This window comes from Brienomyrus brachyistius, chromosome 7 (genome assembly GCF_023856365.1).
Source record: "Brienomyrus brachyistius isolate T26 chromosome 7, BBRACH_0.4, whole genome shotgun sequence".
NCBI classification, from domain to species: Eukaryota; Metazoa; Chordata; class Actinopteri; order Osteoglossiformes; family Mormyridae; genus Brienomyrus; species Brienomyrus brachyistius.
This window is the reverse complement of record NC_064539.1, coordinates 23,570,046-23,590,272: the sequence shown is the minus strand read 5'-3', so window position 1 is coordinate 23,590,272 and position 20,227 is coordinate 23,570,046. Positions and strand designations below refer to the sequence as shown.

General features: G+C 45.7%; 3 protein-coding genes across 4 annotated transcripts in view; all 3 read right to left on the bottom strand.

Moving 5' to 3' along the window:
• The window catches only part of myo1hb (myosin IHb), a 39,747-nt gene extending 34,629 nt beyond the window's left edge, over positions 1–5,118 (bottom strand). The window contains exons 1-2 of the mRNA XM_049019166.1: positions 4,919–5,118; positions 4,701–4,814 (exon numbers count right to left, since the gene is read on the bottom strand). Of these exons, the coding sequence (XP_048875123.1) occupies positions 4,701–4,712 (12 nt within the window). The 5' untranslated portion in view covers positions 4,713–4,814; positions 4,919–5,118. The remainder of the gene's footprint in view (positions 1–4,700; positions 4,815–4,918) is intronic.
• A 5,427-nt stretch (positions 5,119–10,545) lies between these two features.
• ddx55 (DEAD (Asp-Glu-Ala-Asp) box polypeptide 55) lies at positions 10,546–15,362 on the bottom strand. Its single transcript, XM_049020037.1, has 14 exons — positions 15,075–15,362; positions 14,913–14,963; positions 14,727–14,813; positions 14,537–14,628; positions 14,392–14,454; positions 13,886–14,035; positions 13,440–13,629; positions 13,156–13,238; positions 12,947–13,078; positions 12,592–12,684; positions 12,371–12,485; positions 11,906–12,074; positions 11,459–11,757; positions 10,546–11,032 (listed from the first exon to the last, which is right to left on the bottom strand). The coding sequence occupies exons 1-14, from the start codon at positions 15,180–15,182 to the stop codon at positions 10,898–10,900; spliced, it is 1,767 nt and encodes a 588-aa protein (XP_048875994.1). The 5' UTR covers positions 15,183–15,362; the 3' UTR covers positions 10,546–10,897.
• Positions 15,363–15,508: 146 nt separating this feature from the next.
• tmed2 (transmembrane p24 trafficking protein 2) lies at positions 15,509–20,207 on the bottom strand. 2 transcript variants are annotated; one of them, XM_049020038.1, is made up of 5 exons: positions 19,267–20,207; positions 17,991–18,183; positions 17,688–17,708; positions 16,882–16,989; positions 15,509–16,755 (listed from the first exon to the last, which is right to left on the bottom strand). In XM_049020038.1, the coding sequence occupies exons 1-5, from the start codon at positions 19,444–19,446 to the stop codon at positions 16,631–16,633; spliced, it is 627 nt and encodes a 208-aa protein (XP_048875995.1). In that variant the 5' UTR covers positions 19,447–20,207; the 3' UTR covers positions 15,509–16,630. The 2 variants fall into 2 exon arrangements, with proteins under 2 accessions (XP_048875995.1, XP_048875996.1); XM_049020039.1 differs by lacking the exon at positions 17,688–17,708.
• Between the last annotated feature and the right edge of the window lie 20 nt (positions 20,208–20,227).

Here is a 20,227-nt window from a genome sequence, read left to right as displayed (position 1 = left end):
ATTACAAACTGCCTACTGGTTCGGCTTCAGCACTGAAGCAGAGGGGGGGCTGAAGTCAAGGAAATACCAACTTTTAGATTTACTCATTGAGTTTGAGCAGTCAGGTGTCACGTGTGTCAAACAGCTAGATAAGTGCACTGAAATCTACATCCTGTGAAAAGACTGCAGCTGTTTCCTCGATCAGTGTCAAGTGTGGCCAGTAACATCCTTCACAAGCAGAAAGGTAACGCAGTGATATTACAGTATGGCACCCAGTCAACAGCTACATAACATGGCCACTTAGTGCCTCATACTGACACTTTATTCATGCAGTCATTCATTCATTCACTTTTTCTATAAATACACACAGATACAAAGATCTTCTTTGGCAAATCAATGTCCACAGCTGGGTGAAGAATGGGGACACATTTTTACAACAGTGAGGGCTATATTTTTTGTGTACACTATATTGCCAAAAGTATTGGGGCGCCTGCCTTTACACACACATGAACTTTAATGACATGCCATTCTTAATACATAGGCTTTAATATGGAGTCGGCCCACCCTTTGCAGCTATAACAGCTTCAACTCTTCTGGGAAGGCTGTCCACATGGTTTAGGAGTGTGTTTGTGGGAATTTGTGGGAAGAGCATTTGTGAGGTCAGGTACTGATGTTGATTGAGAGGGCCTGGCTCACAGTCTCTGCTCTAATTCATCCCAAAGGTGTTCTATCAGGTTGAGCTCAGTGCAGGCCAGACAAGACCCCCCACACCAGATTCCTCATACATGTTCTTATGGACCTTGCTTTGTGCATTGGTGCGCAGTCATATTGGAACATAAACATCCCCAAACTGTTCCCACAAAGTTGGGAGCAGGAAATTGTCCAAAATGGCTTTGAATGCTGCAGCATTAAGAGTTACTTTCACTACAACTAAGGAGTCAAGCCCAACCCCTGAAAGCAACCCCACACCATAATCCCCCCTCCATCAAACTTTACACTTGGCACAATGCAGTCAAGCAAATACTGTTCTCCTGGCAACTGCCAAACCCAGACTCGTCAATTGGATTGCCAGACAGAGAAGCATGATTCGTCACTCCACAGAACACGTCTCCACTGCTGCTAAGTGCAGTGGCGACGTGCTTAACACCACTGCATCTGATGCTTTGCATTGCAATTGTTGATGTAAGGCTTGGATGCAGCTGCTCGGCCATGGAAACCCATTCCATGAAGTTCTCAATGCAGTGTTCTTGAGCTAATCTGAAAGCACACAAAGTTTGGAGGTCTGTAGCTATTGACTCTGCAGACAGTTGGCGACTTCTGTACACTATGTGCTTCAGCATGCGTTGTTCCACAGGATGTTGGGCAGCCAGTACTCTCCAGGCTTTAAGCAGTCTCAAGTAGGCCTACATTCCATCTTTTCATCAGCCTCCGGTATGCAAGTGTAGTTGAACTATCCATGAACAGGTGGGCGTCTACCAATCATGTTAGTTCTTTCCCCAGTCAGGAACACTGGCTCCACACCTGTGACAATGCTGTGGGGAGAACTCCTCTGTCTGCTTAAATTTTAAAGTCAAGCATCATGTAAACACTAATGAAGGTATCTCACGTTACGGTTACGGAGGTCCAGCGCAGGTGGGTGGGCCAAAGAACTCGCCACATACCGGAGTTGGTGTCATTTTAAAATGACTGAAATAATCCTTAATTAATGGAATTTTTTTTATTATCACAATTTATTTGCTTAGCAGTTGCTGGTATTCAAACAGGTGCATATAATTATAATTAAATTCCCTAAACTCTTTTGTTGAACAATAAGAATCGACCCAAAGTGTTTTCTGAGTAGATGTCCAATGGCAGTCATTCTAATTCAACATGCGATCATTTAGGCCAACGTAAAACGCATGATCCAGTGTAACTACATGATCCCATGATGTCGATTCAACCAAAATAATGATGTCAAATGTATGTGATCTGATCCAGCTGCCTCCCTCAACTCACTCACCTCTAAATCAAAACACTTCTTTCCCTTGACTCTTCAACAGACCCCCCAACGTGGAACGGCATCAACAATGCAACATTTTCACAGTTTACATGCCTACACTTGCATCAACACAGACATTCTGCCCACACATTCGAATTGCACATTTCAGGTGATGCATGTTGTCAGTATTGTATCTGTGTCAGCTTTCAGCGCTGCACTACTTAGCCCTCCTAAGGGATTAACGTTCTGTATATTACGATTGCCCTAAGGGTCAAAAATGACCCGTCTTCACTAAACCCCTAAAATAAAGCGGCTCGTCTATTGTCATGTTTCTTACAGTAGCATGCTACTGGGTGCCGACAGTAATTTCCGCCGGCCTCGATCATGTGCCAATAAAGACTCTGATTCTGAAAAGAGAGGCACTCAGTGACAGCAAGAGGATTTATCCCAGCAGAAATCTTGTGCTATGCCACATTTTCTGGGAATGGCAGTAACTGAGCTAGACTCGGATATGTGATGAGGTTTTAAGTTTTAACGCTGGGATGAAAACTGCTTTTTTATCCTTGAGTGAGGTAGGTGATTAACTTCTTTCCATCGCAAAAAAGTACTTCAGCTGGTAATGTGTAGGACCGCTGCAAGGAACTGTCCCCAAACATGGGAGACAGCTAAATACTAAATAAATAATGTCATTTAACTTCAGTAATGAGAAAGGCGTCTCCTTTCTCCAGCAGGCCATTATGATGATCACAGTTTAGAAATATGCCACATATCTGCAATGATCCATCACTCAACTAGTCTTGTCTGCTCACCTCTAACTATGCACAGACATCCATAACTTAAAAGAGGGGGGGGGTCCCCTTCAAACAAAGCATATGGAAAGGAAAACTTTGGCATGCAAACAGTTGGGGGAGGCTGTTGGGTGGGATGTCACTTCTAAGACAACTCATGGGAATCAGGCTGGAGTCACTGCTTACTTAGAGCTCCTGGAAGAGCTTAGATGTCTGCATGCAAAAAGCCTCTACTTTTAGTGGACCTTCGCCACTTCCAGGCTCCTTGCCTCACTCTTGCTGTCTGTGCCACCTCCCATGCCCTCTGCCCACTGTTCACGGATAACAAGATGGTCTGCCAGGTGATTTAGGAGAGCAAATCCAATTACAGGAGTGCCAAAGGGGTTCACTTCTGCATTAGAAACGCTGAATCAGGGGGGGAACTGATGACCCCAGCATCGGCCAGTCAGCTCCAGCCTCCCCATCCTGCCTCCCACAGTCTTTCATTTTAATGGTGTAACAGTCTAATGGGTGAAAGGCGTGAAGAGCAACAGTGTTATAGTCATCAGTGGAAAAGGTCAACACTGTCTTAGATGTCAAACCCCCAGGCTGGTCTTATGTCATAAAGTTAACTGCTCCACTAGACTAATCCCTCCAGCAGGAAGGCTCTCAGCTACCCTTCCTCATGCTATGAACAATGTCACGGTTAACCAGACCATCTAGAAGCTACAGAAGCTCTTCCTTAATGAATCTACCTATATCTATGACATCATATGACACCTGTGCTTGTTATTATTATGATTCATGATACTCAGAAGCAAACCATTGTTTCGGTCTTGCTTTTGCATCGGTGGTGACGGTCTGATAATATAGCACCACAGCTTTATTCCAGTTGGGACTTTCTGAGAAGAGTCCAATCTGTGACAGCTAAGGATCGGCAAGGAAGACGTGAGGTAAACAATCCACACGACGCCCTTCTACAGTGACATCATGGCCTCCACGGGCAAAGAACGTCACACACCAAGCTCGACCTCTGAGCTGGCAGCTAATACTTTATTCATGGAAACAAACCAGCCGACAAGTCAGTGCAGGACTCTCTCCAGACTATGTAACTGCCTTCTAGGGCTGCCCAATCCACGAAACCCATAAAAATTAAAACAAAAATAAACAAATACCAACGAAAAGTAACACTTCTCGAAAATGTCAAATTCCTGTCAGGTTATAAAACATGTAGATGTGACAGGGTCTAAAAGCAAGCAAGTAGACATAAACAAGACTGTTCGTCATTCCTGGTCAACACAACAACCCTAATAAAGTCAGACGCTGATTAGCATCAGAAACGTTTCCACCAACAACACCGCATCCGTCGGGGAGACAGAACCGCAGGTCAGTGACGGACCGCGGTTCATTCGCCCACAGATTCGCTCACCATTGTCATATACGATAAAAGTTCCGCTCCTAGTGGCATCCACACTCTCCATGCATTTTGCTGACTAGTGGCAGCTTTGATGGCGTGCTTTTCCCGAGTGGAAGATGCTGTATATTGATACACAACAGTAATTACTGTAAGCTGTAATGAGTTGATACATCCCCCAAATCGTTATAGGTAAAATTAAGTATGGAATGTGTATGTAAATATATATATCTTGCACAGCATAAGAAACATTTATAGTATATTATACACATGCGAAATACATAAAATGGTAAAAGAATCAAATCAGCACAAAAGAAAGGGTGTTTGTCATTGTAAGAGAAAAATGCAGCATTACGCTAGTTTTTCAGCTATTAAAACTATTACAATTGAACTAAAATCATTATAATAATTTTTATTATAAGCATCTGGACGACATTTCAGCATTCTTTGATCTGCTGTGTCTCTATACTATGGTTTGTGGGGTGTATTAACCTGCCATCCTCTGCTGACCCTAAGAGCGAATAAAATGTCCAGCAGTAGCATCGCGGTCCAAGAGACTCACCTTTGGGTTCATTGTGCTGCACTTTACGCAGGAGAGTGGCTCAGATTCTGATCTGCTCAGCCAAGGTCCAGTCAGGTCGGGTCCCCCCCTTCCGATCGCCGGGCAAGCAGGTCCCTGGAATGGAGGGGGGGAGGCAGGTTTGCTAACTAGCTGCCGAATTGGGACACAGAGCCTCGCCTACATTTGCCACCTGGATTTACGACCCCCCCGTTACTCACCTGCTGCTGAAAGCGCACTCCTCTGTGCTTGGGGGTGGGTGTCCTAGTTCCTCCCTCTCCAGTACAGCCCCCCACTCCTGAAACCCCACACACAGCTGCCCAGACTGGGACTCTCAACCGATTTGAGCCATCAAAGTGTTTTCTTCCGGTAGGCTTAGCATGAACAAGCAGTGAGACCCCTGCTCACGAATGAGAAGGTAGGGAGGGGAGGCTGCAGTCACTCTGCGTGCAGCTCCGGGACAGAAGGAGGACAGTGTGGGTGTCTCATTCACTGTGGGGGGGGGGGGGGTGACCTCTCTACATCAGGCGAGCGCTGCATCTCTCGTCAGCCGTGTTCTATTTATGGGTGGGGACACCCTTGGCAGAAAAGCAGCCATTGGAGAGGGTCAGAGCGCTATGAGACAGGGAACCAACGAGAATCAGGCTTCTCGTGTGCTTTAAAAGGTAAAAGAACGCGGGCAAGTGACCAGGGAGTGAAGGGAGAGAATGGGGACGCGGTGCAAGACATATTACATAAGACTGACGTTAAGACTGCGCTCCACATTTATAATGGGATGGATACCCTCTGAATCCGAGGGTCAGAGGTCATATCCTTTCTGTCCTTTGGATCGCTGGAAATGCCAATGACTTCCAGCTTGGGAAACCACAGCCCCCAGCCCCAGGTGCTTACTTTTGTAAAGGGTTCACATCAGCTGATTCTGATCATTAGCCCGACCCAAAATTGCGAAACAAGCCTTAGGAGAGCTTTGTGATAATGAGCAGGGTGCTAAATAGGCACAGTTTTGCTTCTTTGTAGACACTGGGTCTGCTTTTAAAAAAGCTATGTGTAGGGGTCTCCTATGGCGCCCTCTGCAGGCCAAATGGGTGTAAGGAACAGCAGAATTGATGTAGCTGTGGATGGTGCCCCAGAAAGGGGTGACCGACTTTTTTTTTAATCATGCAATAGCATGCAGGAAGATTTTCGAGTCAGTCATTAGAAGCTCATGAATACAGCGATACTGATTAAGTGCCATCAAGTACTATAAGCAGTGTTAACTAACTACACTGCTCAAAACATTAACGGAATACTTATTAATCAGAGTATAGCATCAAGTCAATTAAACTTCTGGGATATTGATCTGGTCAGTGAAGTAGCAGAGGGGGCTGTTAATCAGTTTCAGCTGCTTTGGTGTTAATGATGTTACCAACAGCTGCACTAGATGGGCAACATTGAGATGACCCACAGAATGGTTTAACAGGCGGAGGCCACTGTCATTTTTCGCTCCTTATCTTTTCTGATTGTTTTCACTAGTTTTGGCTACGGCCAGTGTAACTACTGGTAGCATGAGGCGATACCAGGACCCTACAGAGGTAGTGCAACTCCTCCAGGATGGTGTATCAATACGTGTCATTGGCAGAAGGTTTCCTGTGTCTCCCAGCACAGTCTCAAGGGCATGGAGGAGATTCCAGGAGACAGGCAGTTATTCTAGGACAGCTGGACAGTTCTGTTGAAGGTTCCTTAACCCATCAGCAGGTATCTGCTCCTTTGTGGAAGGAGGAACAGGATGAGCACTGCAAGAGCCCTTCAAAATGACCTGGTGTGAAAGTCTCTGACCAAATAATCGGAAACAGACTTCATGAGGGTAGCCTGAGGGCCCGACGTCCTCTAGTGGGCCCTCTGCTCGCTGCCTGGCACTGTGGAGTTCGATTGGCATTTGCCATAGAATACCAGAAATGGCAGATCCGCCACTGGTGCCCTGTGCTTTTCACAGATGAGAGCAGGTTCACCCTGAGCACATGTAACAGACATGAAAGGGTCTGGAGACGCCATGGAGAACATTCTACTGCCTGTAACATTGTTCAGCATGACCGGTTTGGTGATGGGTCAGTGATGGTCTGGGGAGGCATATTCATGGAGGGACGCACAGACCTCTACAGGCTAGACAAGGGCACTTGAACTGCCATTAGGTATCGGGATGAAATCCTTGGACCCATAATCAGACTCTATGCTGGAGCAGTGGGTCCTGGGTTTCTCCTGGTGCACAACAATGCCCGGCCTCGTGTGACGAGAGTATGCAGGCAGTTCCTGGAGGATGAAGGAATTGATACCATTGACTGGCCCCCACGCTCACCTGACCTAAATCCAGCAGAACACCTCTGGGACATTATGTTTCGGTCCATCCTACGCCATTAGGTTACACCTCAGACTGTCCAGGAGCTCAGTGATGCCCTGGTCCGGATCTGGGAGGAGATCCCCCAAGACACCATCCGTCGTCTCATTAGGAGCAACATTAGGATGTTGTCAAGCATGCGTAGAAGCACATGGGGGCCATGCAAACTACTGAGTGCGATTTTGAGTTGCTGCAATGATATTTCTGCAAAATGTACTAGCTTGCTGCATCATTTTTTCATTTTGATTTTTGGGGTGTCTTTAAATTCAGCCCTCTGTAGGTTGATCATTTTCATTTCCATCAAACGTGGCATCCATTCATTGCTAACACTTTACCCAGTCAATATCAGTATAGATATCCAGCAATATTTTTTTCTCATTAAGATCTGATGTTTTCAAAGTGTTCCTAATTCTAATTCTTTTGAGCAGTGTAGTTCAAATGTATTATATCGAGATTCTTCTGGTTACTCCAAACTACAGGCACGGATGGAGGCAAAATAACTAGCATGGTCCCGGAAGACGAGTAACAGAGGTTGTTGAGCGACGCTAGAAATGGCCCAAAGATGTTACAACCCCAATTCCAAGAAAGTTGGGACGTGCAAATTGTAAATAAAAACAGATAGCAATGATTTAGAAATCTCATAAACCCATATTTTATTCAAAATAGATCATAGAAAACATATTAAATGTTTAAATTGAGAAAATGTATAATTTTAAGGAAAAAATAAGATAATTTTGAATATCATGGTAGAAACCCGTCTCAAAATAACTGGGACGAGGCCATGTTTACCACTGTGTGGCATGACATCATCTTTTATCAACATCTGTGAACATCTGACGACTGAGGAGATCAGTTGCTCGAGTTATGGGAGAGGAATGTTGTCCCATTCTTGTTTGATACAGGATTGTAGTTGCTCAACTGTCCTAGATCTTCCATCCACCCATTTTCCAAACCACTTATCCTACTGGGTCGTGGGGGGTCCGGAGCCTATCCTGGAAGCAATGGGCACGAGGCAGGGAAAAACCCAGGATGGGGGGCCAGCCCATCGCAGGGCACACTCACACACCATCCATGCACACATGCACACCTGCGGGCAATTCAGCAACTCCAATTAGCCTCAGCATGTTTTTGGACTGTGGGGGGAAACCCGGAGTACCCGGAGGAAATGCCACGACGACATGGGGAGAACATGCAAACTCCACACACATGTAACCCAGGCGGAGACTCGAACCCGGGTCCCATAGGTGTGAGGCAACAGTGCTAACCACTGCACCACCATGCCGCCCCTGTCCTAGATCTTCTGTATCATAATTTTTGTTTTATGATGCACCAAATATTCTCTATGGGTGAAAGATCTGGACCGCTGGCAGGACAGTTCAGTACCCGGACCTTTCTTCTGCTAAGCCATGATGTTGTAATTGATGCAGTGTGTTGTTTGGCATTGTCATGTTGGAAAATGCAAGGTCTTCCCTGAAAGACATGTCATCTGGATGGGAGCATATGTTGCTCTAGAACCTGGACATACCTTTCAGCATTGATGTTGCCTTTCCAGATATGCAGGCTGCCCCTGCCATATGTACTAATGCACCCCCACACCATCAGAGATGCTGGCTTTTGAACTGAGTGCAGATAAGACACTGGGTGGTCCTTCTCCTCTTTAGTCCGGATGATACGGCACCCCTGGCTTCCAAAAAGAATTTCAAATTTAGATTCATCTCACGGCAGAGCAGTTCTCTACTTCGCCACAATCCATTTTAAATAAGACGTCGGTGATTCTGGATCATGTTCAAATACGGCTTCTTCTTTGAATGATAGTTTTAACTGGCATCAGCGGATAACAGGGCGAATTGTGTTCACTGACAATGTTTTCTGGAAATGTTCCTGAGGCCATTTAGTGATTTCCATTGGAGAATCATGCCTGTTTGTGATGCAGTGCAGTCTAAGATCACGGGCATCCAGTATGGTTTTTTGGTCTTGTCCCTTACGCTCAGAGATTTCTCCAGATTCTCTGAATCTTTTGATTATATTTTCAAACTCTTTGCAATTTTACACTGAAGAACATTTTTTCTGAAATTGCTTCACTGTTTGTCAACGCAGTATTGGGGGGGTTGGTGATCCTCTGCCCATCTTTACTTCTGAGAGACACTGAAACTCTAAGATGCTCTTTTCAAACCCAGTCATGTTACTGACCTGTCGCTAATTGACCCAATTAGTTGCAAATTGTTCCTCTAGCTTTTCTGTACCACTAACTTTTCCAGCCCTCTATCTGAGACGTGTTGCTATCATGAAATTCAATATGAACCAATATTTTTCATGAAATAGCATAATGACTCTTTCAACATTTGATATGTTTTCTATGTTCTATTATGAATAAAATATGGGTTTATGAGATTTCTGGTTTTATATACAATTACATACAATTTTCACAACGTCCCAACTTTTTTGGAACTGGGGTTGTACACAGGAAGAGTGAGAACACCAGCCCCTGAAATATCTAGAAGATGTAAAAAAATCCGTGTAAAGTTCATGCTGCTGCTTTTGCATGAGTTCTGCATGTGCCCTGCATGTGCTCTGCATGAGTTCTGCACGTGATCTGCATGTGCTCTGCATGAATTCTGCATGAGTTCTGCATGTGCCCTGCATGAGCTCTCCATGTGCTCTCCGAGGCGATCACAGTCATTCCCGTTCTTGCCGTCGGACTGACTCATAGACTGTGTGGCGCGTTTGAGAAATTTGGCACAAATGAGTGAGGAAGAGAAAAGCGGACAAGAACCTTCTGCTTGTACAGAAATGCTCTGAATTCCATAGAATCAATACTGAACAGAAGCAAGTAATCTGCCGGCACTGACTTCGTTGTCCACAGACACAAAGCATCTTATTCCATCATTTATACCTCAGCTGTTAACCAGAACATGAACTACTGACTTGCCTTTCCCACTAAAGACAGATTCTATTAGCTAATAACAAAGGCCTAGTTTATTTTGGGTACATTTTCAGATCCTTTTTTGTTTTATATATATATCAATATTTAGGGCAAAGACGTTAAACACTACAATGTGGATATTTTTCTTTATAGACTACATTTATATGCTCGGTTGGCTCTCATGGGAGAGTCTATTACAGCTGCTTTGCCATTTATTAATCCTATAAAACAGATCAAACAGAATCTATCATTTCTATAATTAAATATACAATAAGCAGACCAGCTGCTGCTTGGAGAAATGGAAAAAAACACATCGACAGAGACTGTAAGGGAAAAGGGGGGACCGTCCTGAAAAAGGGGGACCGTCCAAACCTTGTGAGATCGTCCCCCCTTCAGAATGGCCCCACGGGAAAGAGGCCCTTCCACAGTGCTGTCCCAGCCCTCCTGTAACTAACGAGTTCCCGTGGTAACCAGCTTATGGATATCCAGCGTATGGTTAACTAACAGCTACAAATAACTACAGACACCACCACTGTAGAAATTAAGATCCAAGGTCAACCAAAAGTAGTAAAAACTTTAATTCAGGATAGATTTCATCAGTCTCTTCAGTACACAGAATCGCACTGATCCAATAAAATGAATGGCATGTAGGCCCGGAAGTACTCCATTTGACATGCCACTGTCTCGCACCACGGTACATGGCAGGAAAACCCTGTGACCACAACAGCCAAATGCATATGATACTGCCACCTACTGGTGACAAGTTGTTGTAGCATGTCTCATTGCTCAACAGAGATCTCTTGCTGAAGCCGCCAGTCTGGTACAAATGGCCCTTAGAACCTGACTGGAGAGACGAGGCCGACCGTCAGCCACCGTGTCACGTGTCCGCTAACCGCTGCCTCCCTTTCACACGTCCTCCTCAGCTCCTGCAGTCAGCTGCTTCTCGAAGTCCTCCTCGCTGATCTTTCCCTTCTTCAGCCGCTTCAGTAACCGCGTGTCGTTCAGCAACTCGTTCATGTCCGCCTCATCGACGTCAGAGTCCTGCGGCGAAACAATGGCGTTAGCTAGGCAGCAGGCATGGGCCAGCAGGTGACGCCGAGGCACGTCCCTAGATTGGGATGGGGAACCTGTTCCACGGAGCGCCGGTGCGGATTTTTGGGATGACCTCGCAATCAGCCGATAATAAACCGGCGGTTCTTCACTCCAATCCTGGGGACTTATTGGCTGATTGAGAGGCCATCCCAAAAACACACACCTACAACGGCTCTCGATGGAACGGGTTCCCCACCCCTGAGCTACATGAAGGTGTAACAGTACCCGAGTTCAACGAGTAGGTTTAATTACAGGCCAGGGTGCCCTGAATGCCCAGCCGCTTGTGTTTATATACAAACATCGCTTTGGCCATGAATGAAAGCAAGGCTGATGCAAGGATGAAATGATGATAGCAAGGATGGAAAAAATGAGCACCTCATCCTGCTTCCTTTTCGCTGCCATCTTTCTCTTTCTGTCTTTCTTGGACTTCTGCTTCGACCAGGCCATGTTCTTCACGAAGCCCTTCCTGGGGGGCGCAGGTCTCGCCGCCTGCCTGTCCCTCTGCTCCGCCAGCTGTTTCTGCCTCTGCTTCTCCCGATTCTTGTCTTTGTAGCGGATGGCGTCAGTGTCCACCGCCTCCTCCACGAAGTTAGGGAATGTCTTCCCTTTCAACTCGGGCATCCGGGGCATCCGAAGCAGTGCAAAGCCCCGAGCAAGAGCAGTGAAGTCCAGATCTACCCCGGAAAAGGGCAGGGAATGACAGGTTAGAGCACTGCCCTCTTTCAATGTGTATCTCACTCATACAAACTTCACAGCGAATCCCTTTCATCATCAATGAATAATTATGGCAACATATAGTGTCTTATTGTGACATAGGCTGACCTTTGACCCGGAAGATGAGGCTGCACTCGTGCTTGGCGTAAGCCTGGACGTGAGAGACGAAGGCACGCATGCCCCGCTCGTACACGGCACGGTCGCCAAGGGCCATAGCCTTCAGCTTGGGCAGCACGTCCACCACATCCTTCACAGGAGACATCTTCTGCAGAGGACACTGGAGGGCAGGGGGGGGACATAGTTAGCCTGTCAGACTTCCTTTAGACCTGGGGAGGAGCTTTCAGTTACCAAGCTGTTTCATTCCTTCATTAAAACATGACTAGCCGTCATGTTGACTGCCAAAGTAGGCCATCTTAGACTTAGCCTAGTTTCATGTTCAAAATTAATCCCACAGGGCTGCTACGCAGCTCTGCAAACCAAAATGGTTGCATGTTCCAGAGGCAGTACTATTTCCCTGCATGGACAGGGTAGTAGCACATGACTTAAGCAAACGTGACGTCACCAAATAGGCACCTTCTGGTTGATGGATAGAAAGTTGACGTAAGATTCTTCCATAGGAAGGAGGAAAACCAGGGCGCTGCCTTGGTGGCCGATGCGTGCTGTGCGGCCACACCGGTGAACGAAGGCACTAGGAAGAATGGAATCATGTCAGGGTCGGCCCTCATCAGCAGGCTGTGCTTCTATTGGGTGTTGCTGCCACTGGTGGGTGGTGCCTGTTATGTGATGACCAATACCTAGCGTTGCTGGGCGGGTCATACTGCAGCACCCAGTTGACCTCTGGGATGTCAATGCCACGTGCCATGACGTCCGTGCAGACGAGGATGCCGCTGGAAAACAGCACAGAGAATCCACACATTTCCCAAATTAATACACTGGAAGGTTAGAATGGCACTGAGGGAAGACACTGGCATCAAGGTCATTCTGCAATGACTGAAACGAAAGAAACAGAAGAAGAATTGGGGAGTTCAAATTTCTATAAATATCTTGTGAAAATGCATGGCTGTCTAGAGCGGAAGTGCAAAATCCCTGCTTGCCGTTTGGGATAAAGAGCAGAGCTTCTCCCTCTTTCACCCAACAGAACATCCTCACCTCTTCAACTTTCGAAACTCCGAGAAGATCTTGTTGCGCTTGTGCTTCATCTTGCCGTGGATGCAGTGCACTGGAACATTCTTGACCAGCAGCTCCAGGGCCCTGCCGAAGTACTCCACGCAGGCGCAGGTGCTGTGGAGACAGGGAGCGCGCGGTTAACGGCAGCATCCCAGGATCAGCACCGGGTCGGTGAGCCGGCCGGCACCTGCCTGAAGAACACCAGCTGCTTCTCATGCTTGTGCTGCCTGAGGAAGGCCACCATGGTGTTGAACTTCTCCTCTGCCCGGGACACCTAGGACAGTAGAGCAGGAAATGTGATGCAGTGACACAACACGCCGGCAGAGAAGCCAGCTTGAAACCCACAAACAAATGGCATCGTAAACAGAATGACCTTTGACCTAACAGGACAGGGGAAGGTGATTCTCCGTCAATGTGCTGTGACAGAAGAAAAGTTGTCACCCGAACAGCGGCAGGAGATGACATCGCGTTTTACCATGTAGTAGTTGCAGAGCCGGGCTGGAGTCTTCTGGACGCTGCTGGCTGCCACCCCTTTCTCCTTGACGGTGATTCGCACTGGGTTGCGCAGACCGGCCCTGACCAGCTTCTCCAGCTCCTGGGTCTGTGTGGCCGAGAACAGACCTGTGCGACGCTGCTTGGGTAGGAATCCCAGGATGGTGTTCAGACTGGAGACACGGAGAGCCATTTCAGTTACACCTGACTCCCCCTGCCATCCTTGTTATCAGCGTGCAATGTTTTATAAGTCCTGGTGTACATCATGCATACTTTTTTTAGTTCCTGAAAAGAATTATTAAAACATACACGATAATACTAATGATGTATTTGCCAACAGCAATTTAAGGCTACAGGGGATAAAAATCTGCAGATTCTAAAATTACATAATGCAAAAAAGAGAGTCAGATTCTAATAGGCCTCAGACACCTTGCTTCAAACCCCATGTCCAGCAGTCGATCGGCTTCATCCAAGACTAGGACTTCTAGAGACTTCACGCTGTTCACCATATCCAGCCCATCTGCCTTCCTCCGGAACATGTCCTCTATCCGGCCTGGGGTCCCGATAACAATGTTGGCCCTGTGGTTTACATTTATATATTTAACAGACACTTTAATCCAAAGTGACATACAAAGTCGTCATACTGAGTCCTAACCAGCTGAACCAGACACCACCCCAAAGAGAATGTGCATTGGGAACTGGAGCAGTGCCTCCCACGTGGCAAGCAAGAATTCTACCATTGTACCACCAACGCGCCACTTGTCAAGGACCAGGTCCAGTTGTCAAGGACAGGTCATGTATAGTATCATAAGTATGGCAACCCAAAATTCAGGTAAAACAAAAAAAAATCCTTTAAAAATTACCCCACCTAAAGAAACAAGCTGAAAGTTTGCAAGAAACCTGTAATAGTAGAAAAAGCACAGCAAAAGAGTTACCCATAGGTCTTCAGCTTCTCCACATCCTCAGCTGGGTTGCTCCCTCCAATCAGAAGTATTTGACTGTCATAAAAGGGATCGTTTAAGATGGGAGAATCACTAAAGAGAGCAAAAAAAGTAAACAACCAACCAACAGCTAACCAACCTGAACTGAGAGAAGCGCCTGAGGAACCCGCCCACCACCTCGCTGATCTGAGTGGCCAGCTCTCGCGTGGGAGTGACTATCAACGCACCCACCTGGAATCGCAGCATCTGGTCACTCGGATAGCTCTCAGCCACATGCAACCCAACTCAAGCTTCTCTTAGAAAGAAACGCTGCATTGCCCGTAACGCACCTGCATTTTCTTTAGCTTCTGTTCGCGCTTCAGAAGGATCTCTAGTACGGGAATAACGAAAGCCAGCGTCTTTCCGCTGCCAGTCACCTGTATCCGATATTAATACAAGTGTGTAACTATAAATCATCGCCCGATGTAAGCTACTTACGTAGAATAAGCTACAGGAAAGAATCATATATAACTTACCGCTTCGGCCGCCACATCTTTATTACTCATGAACAGGGGGATGCACGCAGACTGAAAGACACATTACGTGTACTTTAACTTATAAGACTCAGACACAGTGCTGCATAACCTGCGTCATGCGTTGTACCAGCGGTTAATACGTATCGGGATGCCTAGTGATACCTGAACAGGGGTCATATGTGTGAAGTTCAGCTCCGCCAGTGTCTGCAAAATGCCGTCATTCAGTTTCACCGGTAAACCATCCCATTTTCCCTCCGTTACAGTCTCCATTGCTTTCTGGAGCGTACGTGAAACAGGAGCGACACTGAAAGTGCATACACGTGTTCAAGACTTCCGGTACACCCGGAATTGTCGTCCGAGTGGAAACCAGGGAGAGGCGTGCGCTTTCCAGATACAGAACAAATCTTTTAATGAGCGAATTTAACATTTGAATCCTGTTTCAAAAACAAACAAAATTTTACCCATTGTGCAACGTTTGTTTTTTTCCAAATTACAACTAATGTATGTTTGATAACGTTTTAATTTTTCATTAATCTATAATGCAGACTGCACATAATTTAACTATGCTTCACACAAACAATAAAAAAAGACAAAACTTTAAGAATGGTGTGTTTTTATTTATTAAACCTGGATCATATTCAACACCCATCAGCATGTGAACTCTGCCACAGTTCAGTCATGATGACGTTTTGCACTGCAATTCTCATAGGAGCCACAATCCTATCCACAGCCTACTGAAACTTGTAAACCAAAGAAAGGCCATTGACCCCAAATATCTGTTCCACTCAAGAAATTAAATATACAAAATTGTGTCTGATTTGTTGAATGATCCAAAAAAAAAAAAAAAGTATTTTACACCAGTCACTACCATAATTCGCTCCCTTAATTAACTTACTGTAACCTCATCAAATTTAAATCTCCTGATTCACGTACATGAACAATGCAGTATGTGCCTTGGAAATGCTAAGGGAGGGATAAATCCTAAAGCCATTTGCTGGACAGACAGCTACCAGAAACATCCATATTAAGTTAATATCTGTTTTAACAGTTCATATGGAAGAAATACATCACATCTTCATTTGCTTCACCTTTGCTGCTGTACGGATCCCGTGTTTAAAATGGTTAAAATGGAGAGGGTAGAAAACATGACACTAGGATAAGTTCTGGCTTTAAACTAAGACTGTAACAGTTAGGACGTTGAGTTTACCAAGATTTACAAGCCTGAATCTGCCCCCCCCCCCCCCACCCCGGCTGAATGTGTGCTGACTGTCATCCACAGGAGGCTCCAGTGTAACTGCGACATAGTTTACACATGACGTTTAATAACATGAACTAAAGCAAAACTGCCCATTTCACACTGGTCACTGCAGAAAATAAAACCCCAGAATAAAATCAAAAATGATTACAATCATTCTTTATATTATATAGATCGCAGCTCTGATAACTTCAGAGTTGACAACTCCCAGAAGTGTGCGTTTCGAATCCAGAACAGAACACCATATTACAACAATGGAAAGGAAAAAGAAAAAGGAAAAAAAAAGCTATAATCAATCCATTCATCTTCCAATCCTGTATCTGGGACAGGATAGTGGGGAAAACCGTGGGGGTGGGGGGGCACATTTATGTAGACCTGGTCTCCCGACACCCAATCCGACGCTGAAGCCGACAGTGTGAGCAGACGTTTGGTACTTCAGATGGTGGACCGCGCAGGGCCTACCCTACACCACTCTCCGCACTTCGAAGAACCGCTTAAGGTAGTATATCTGTCCAAGCGTCATGGCAACAAGGACGAGTGCCTCGAAGAACGACCACAGCACCACCCTGCTGTTGGTGTTGTCATTGACTGGAGGGAAGGAGAAGCAGAGTGTCAAACATCAACAACAAAAACGGACATTATCAACCTCACAGGACAGTTAAGGCCTTTAATCCGGAAAACACATCCTACACTGGAAAGCTTCCCAGTACTGACTTGCTCTGTGTATTCGCTCCCGGACCTCCATGTACTCTTGTTCGTGTTTGACCGCTGTCATGGCAACAGCCAGCTCATTGATCATCTCCTCCAGCTTGTTCTGGTGTGCTGGTGACACAAAGGGGAAGGGAGATCCCAGTGAGGACTGAAGACCATGCATCCTCCAGCACTGAGCAAAAAACAAGCTGCGTGCAGTAGTGTCCCAAAGTCCGTTAACCTCAACTCCCCATTTAACTGCAAAAATCTCAGAAAGCATTATGATAAACGACAAATCCTGCAAAATAGTTTTAAACGAGTGACACAAAATGACTTGAAGCAAAGATGAGAGCAACAATGTTTATGCTCATGGCAAAATTCTAGATAAGACCCAAAGTTTTAACGTGCATTAGTATTATTTCAAAAAGCACATCCATACAAGTGCATAAAAATCTCACAGGTGTCGGTAACAGCTCTGCAGTGAAGGATTAACCATAAACTCGTCAAGCAGAAAAGACAATGGGGCAAAACAGCAGTTTGCAACAAAGCAAGGCGCCACCATTTACTTACATTACACCCGCAAACAAGCGGTCAGAATAGGGCACACCAAATCCCAAACAATCAAGATTCATACATCCATATCTCATTAGTATAGCATCACAACTGAGCACTGTGACTTAAAATGTTACTCGTTTTCTTGAATTCACAGCAAAATGTTGTTTATTTTTTAACTCGAAGTGGAGGCAAGTGCATTCTGCACATTAGACCAGGGGCACGCCCGAGAACACATATATACACTCAACCAGTGCTTCATGCTGTCTAGAACATACCATCCCAGCTTTCGCCATTGCCTGAAAGGAGTGAATTTGAACAGAATAAGAGGATGGAGGGATTAAAGGACAAAACACTGGCATCGGGTTTAGAAATCTCCTTGACAGGATGCACACATAAACCCAACAAGCATAAAGACCAAAAATCACCTAGAAATACAAAAAAATCTCAATTTGCCAGCACACCATTTGAAAACAAACATGATGTGATGCTTACAGACAGATTAAAATGGCAAATTACATGGTCTGACCTGTGACTCTATAACCACCCGCCTCCCCAAGACTCCAACTCCACCCACTGACCTTCAGTCTCCATGTCCTGACCCTTGGGAGCCTCTCCAATATCAATGGTGAACATGACGATCTTGGGAGTCATGGTGGACATCTTATTGCTGAAACAGAACTTGTATGTCCCATCCATGTGGGCAGCCACTGAGTACTTGCCACTCGACTCCCGGTCTCCTTTATAAATCTGTTTGCCATCTGGCCCTGTAATCTGCAATTTCAGACAATGGAAACATTAACCCATTATAAATAAATGGCTCATTGACATTCATGCCAACAGCTCACATCAATTCCTTTGCTTGTAAGAAGCCTGTCTTCTGAATTCTAGGGCAGTTTTCTGCAGGGATGCATGCTGCACAAGACCTATATTTAAACCCTGCACTGGGAATTTTAGCCCAAAAAATCCCCTGCATTCAGCTCCAGACAGAGGAGCACCTCCATACAAAAGATTGAACATGATTCATTATAATACATAACATTCAAGAAATGACAGTTAATACAACTTCAACTAACTGCTGCTCATTTAATGAGTTGAAACCCAACCATAGATGGAAATTTATGGGGCCATGTTGAGAGAGAGTTGACTGTAGACCTAGAAATGGGAATGTTTGGGATCCAGTACCCACAGAGGCGGGCACATGGCCCAATGAAGGCAGGATGACAAGATTACAGGAGGACTATCAAGATCAGGTGAGCAAAACAAGGCTAGACAGACAACAAACGAGTCCAGACAACTCCTATTGTCAGGTAGTGCTAAGATATATACATCCAGAAGTCCTGAGACCGGCCGCACACATTCCGTTCGGATGTCAAATTCAACAGGTCTACAGCTACAGGCCTGGAACCGGGCGGCGTTCGGGTATTTGCCTTGTTCGCCAATCATGGTGGTGATGTGGCACTACTTTATTTCACAAAATTAGACTCCACCTCTATTTCCATATATTAAAGCCAGCAGCAGACCACCACACGAGCATCAGGTTAATAGAATTAGAATACTGCTAAGGTTACTGCTAAGTTACTGCTAAGATGCGAAAAAAGGAGACGAAATTCCATGTTGAGTAGCAATCAGTGACCGCAAGAGCCTTGGAACAGCTGTCCCGGACTACAGGCAGGTAGTACGTCTACCATAATGCGACAGGTGGGCAGAAGTACTCAGTTAATTTTAACGTATAGAATACTTAATGACCCTTCATAATCAGTGTATCCTATTACATGTCCACTAGGTTTTAGAGAAATAATTTCTGAAATCTTTAACGCCAATGCGAGGCCTTAGATCTAGTCTTTCGGGCCTCACCTCTACATCGATGTCCAGGAAGCCCCCCTCCGCAACTTCAAACATCAAGCCCATTTTGGTTCCCGAATTGACCCGTTCGAAGAAGCACTCCTCCGCATGAGCGTCTATACTGACGAAGTAGCCGGAGGCCGTGGCGGACAGAAAGCCCACAAGGACGAGGGACTCCGCCAGGGTGAACATCGTCGTCTCTGGAGCGGATGGCGGCTCGACCACCCTTATTTCCGCTGCGCGTTAGCTCGTAGAGCACAAAAGGGGAGCTATGGGGCGAAAGCGTAAGGGAAACAAAACCCTAAACAACACCGCTGTACAAAAGTGGAGTTTATGGTTCTATATGTTACAAGCGAGCAGTAAGAATATACAGCTTGGCCACAACTGCCACGTAAAGAATTAAACGAATCGCGACGAGGGACAAACTACACTGTCCACTCTTCTCCGATAGAGTGAATGTTTCAGATGCGGTGCACTGTCGCCACCTACTGTTCAGGAGGACGAACGCGGTAAACACGGTCCATCGCATAAATTACTATCAGTGTCACCAAACACTGAAATTTCATTCATCCATTGTGACTTCTGAAAAACACGAAACGGCAATTTTGTGTACTATAAGAGTTTGCAGGGCTTAACTTTTCTCATCAATTCTGCCTGAAAGCACAACGAATAGCTAATTTTAGCAAGACTTTTAGCTCTAGAAAACTTGGGGGCGCGGGTGGTTGAGAGGGACACTGCTACTGCAAAACATTTCACGCCGACATCTTCCTCCGACGAAACAAACAATCTTGCATTCGCATGACACCTTCACGCTTAATCGTAGCCCCTTACTGGCAATAATGTCTTCCTTTCAACTGACATACTATTTGCTTTCAAATCGTGTGACAACGCGTTCAACCACATTATTATCCTTCTGAAGTACGCAACCGCAATACATCCCCAAGGTTTTAAAGTCCTACTGCCTGGGTTGTAC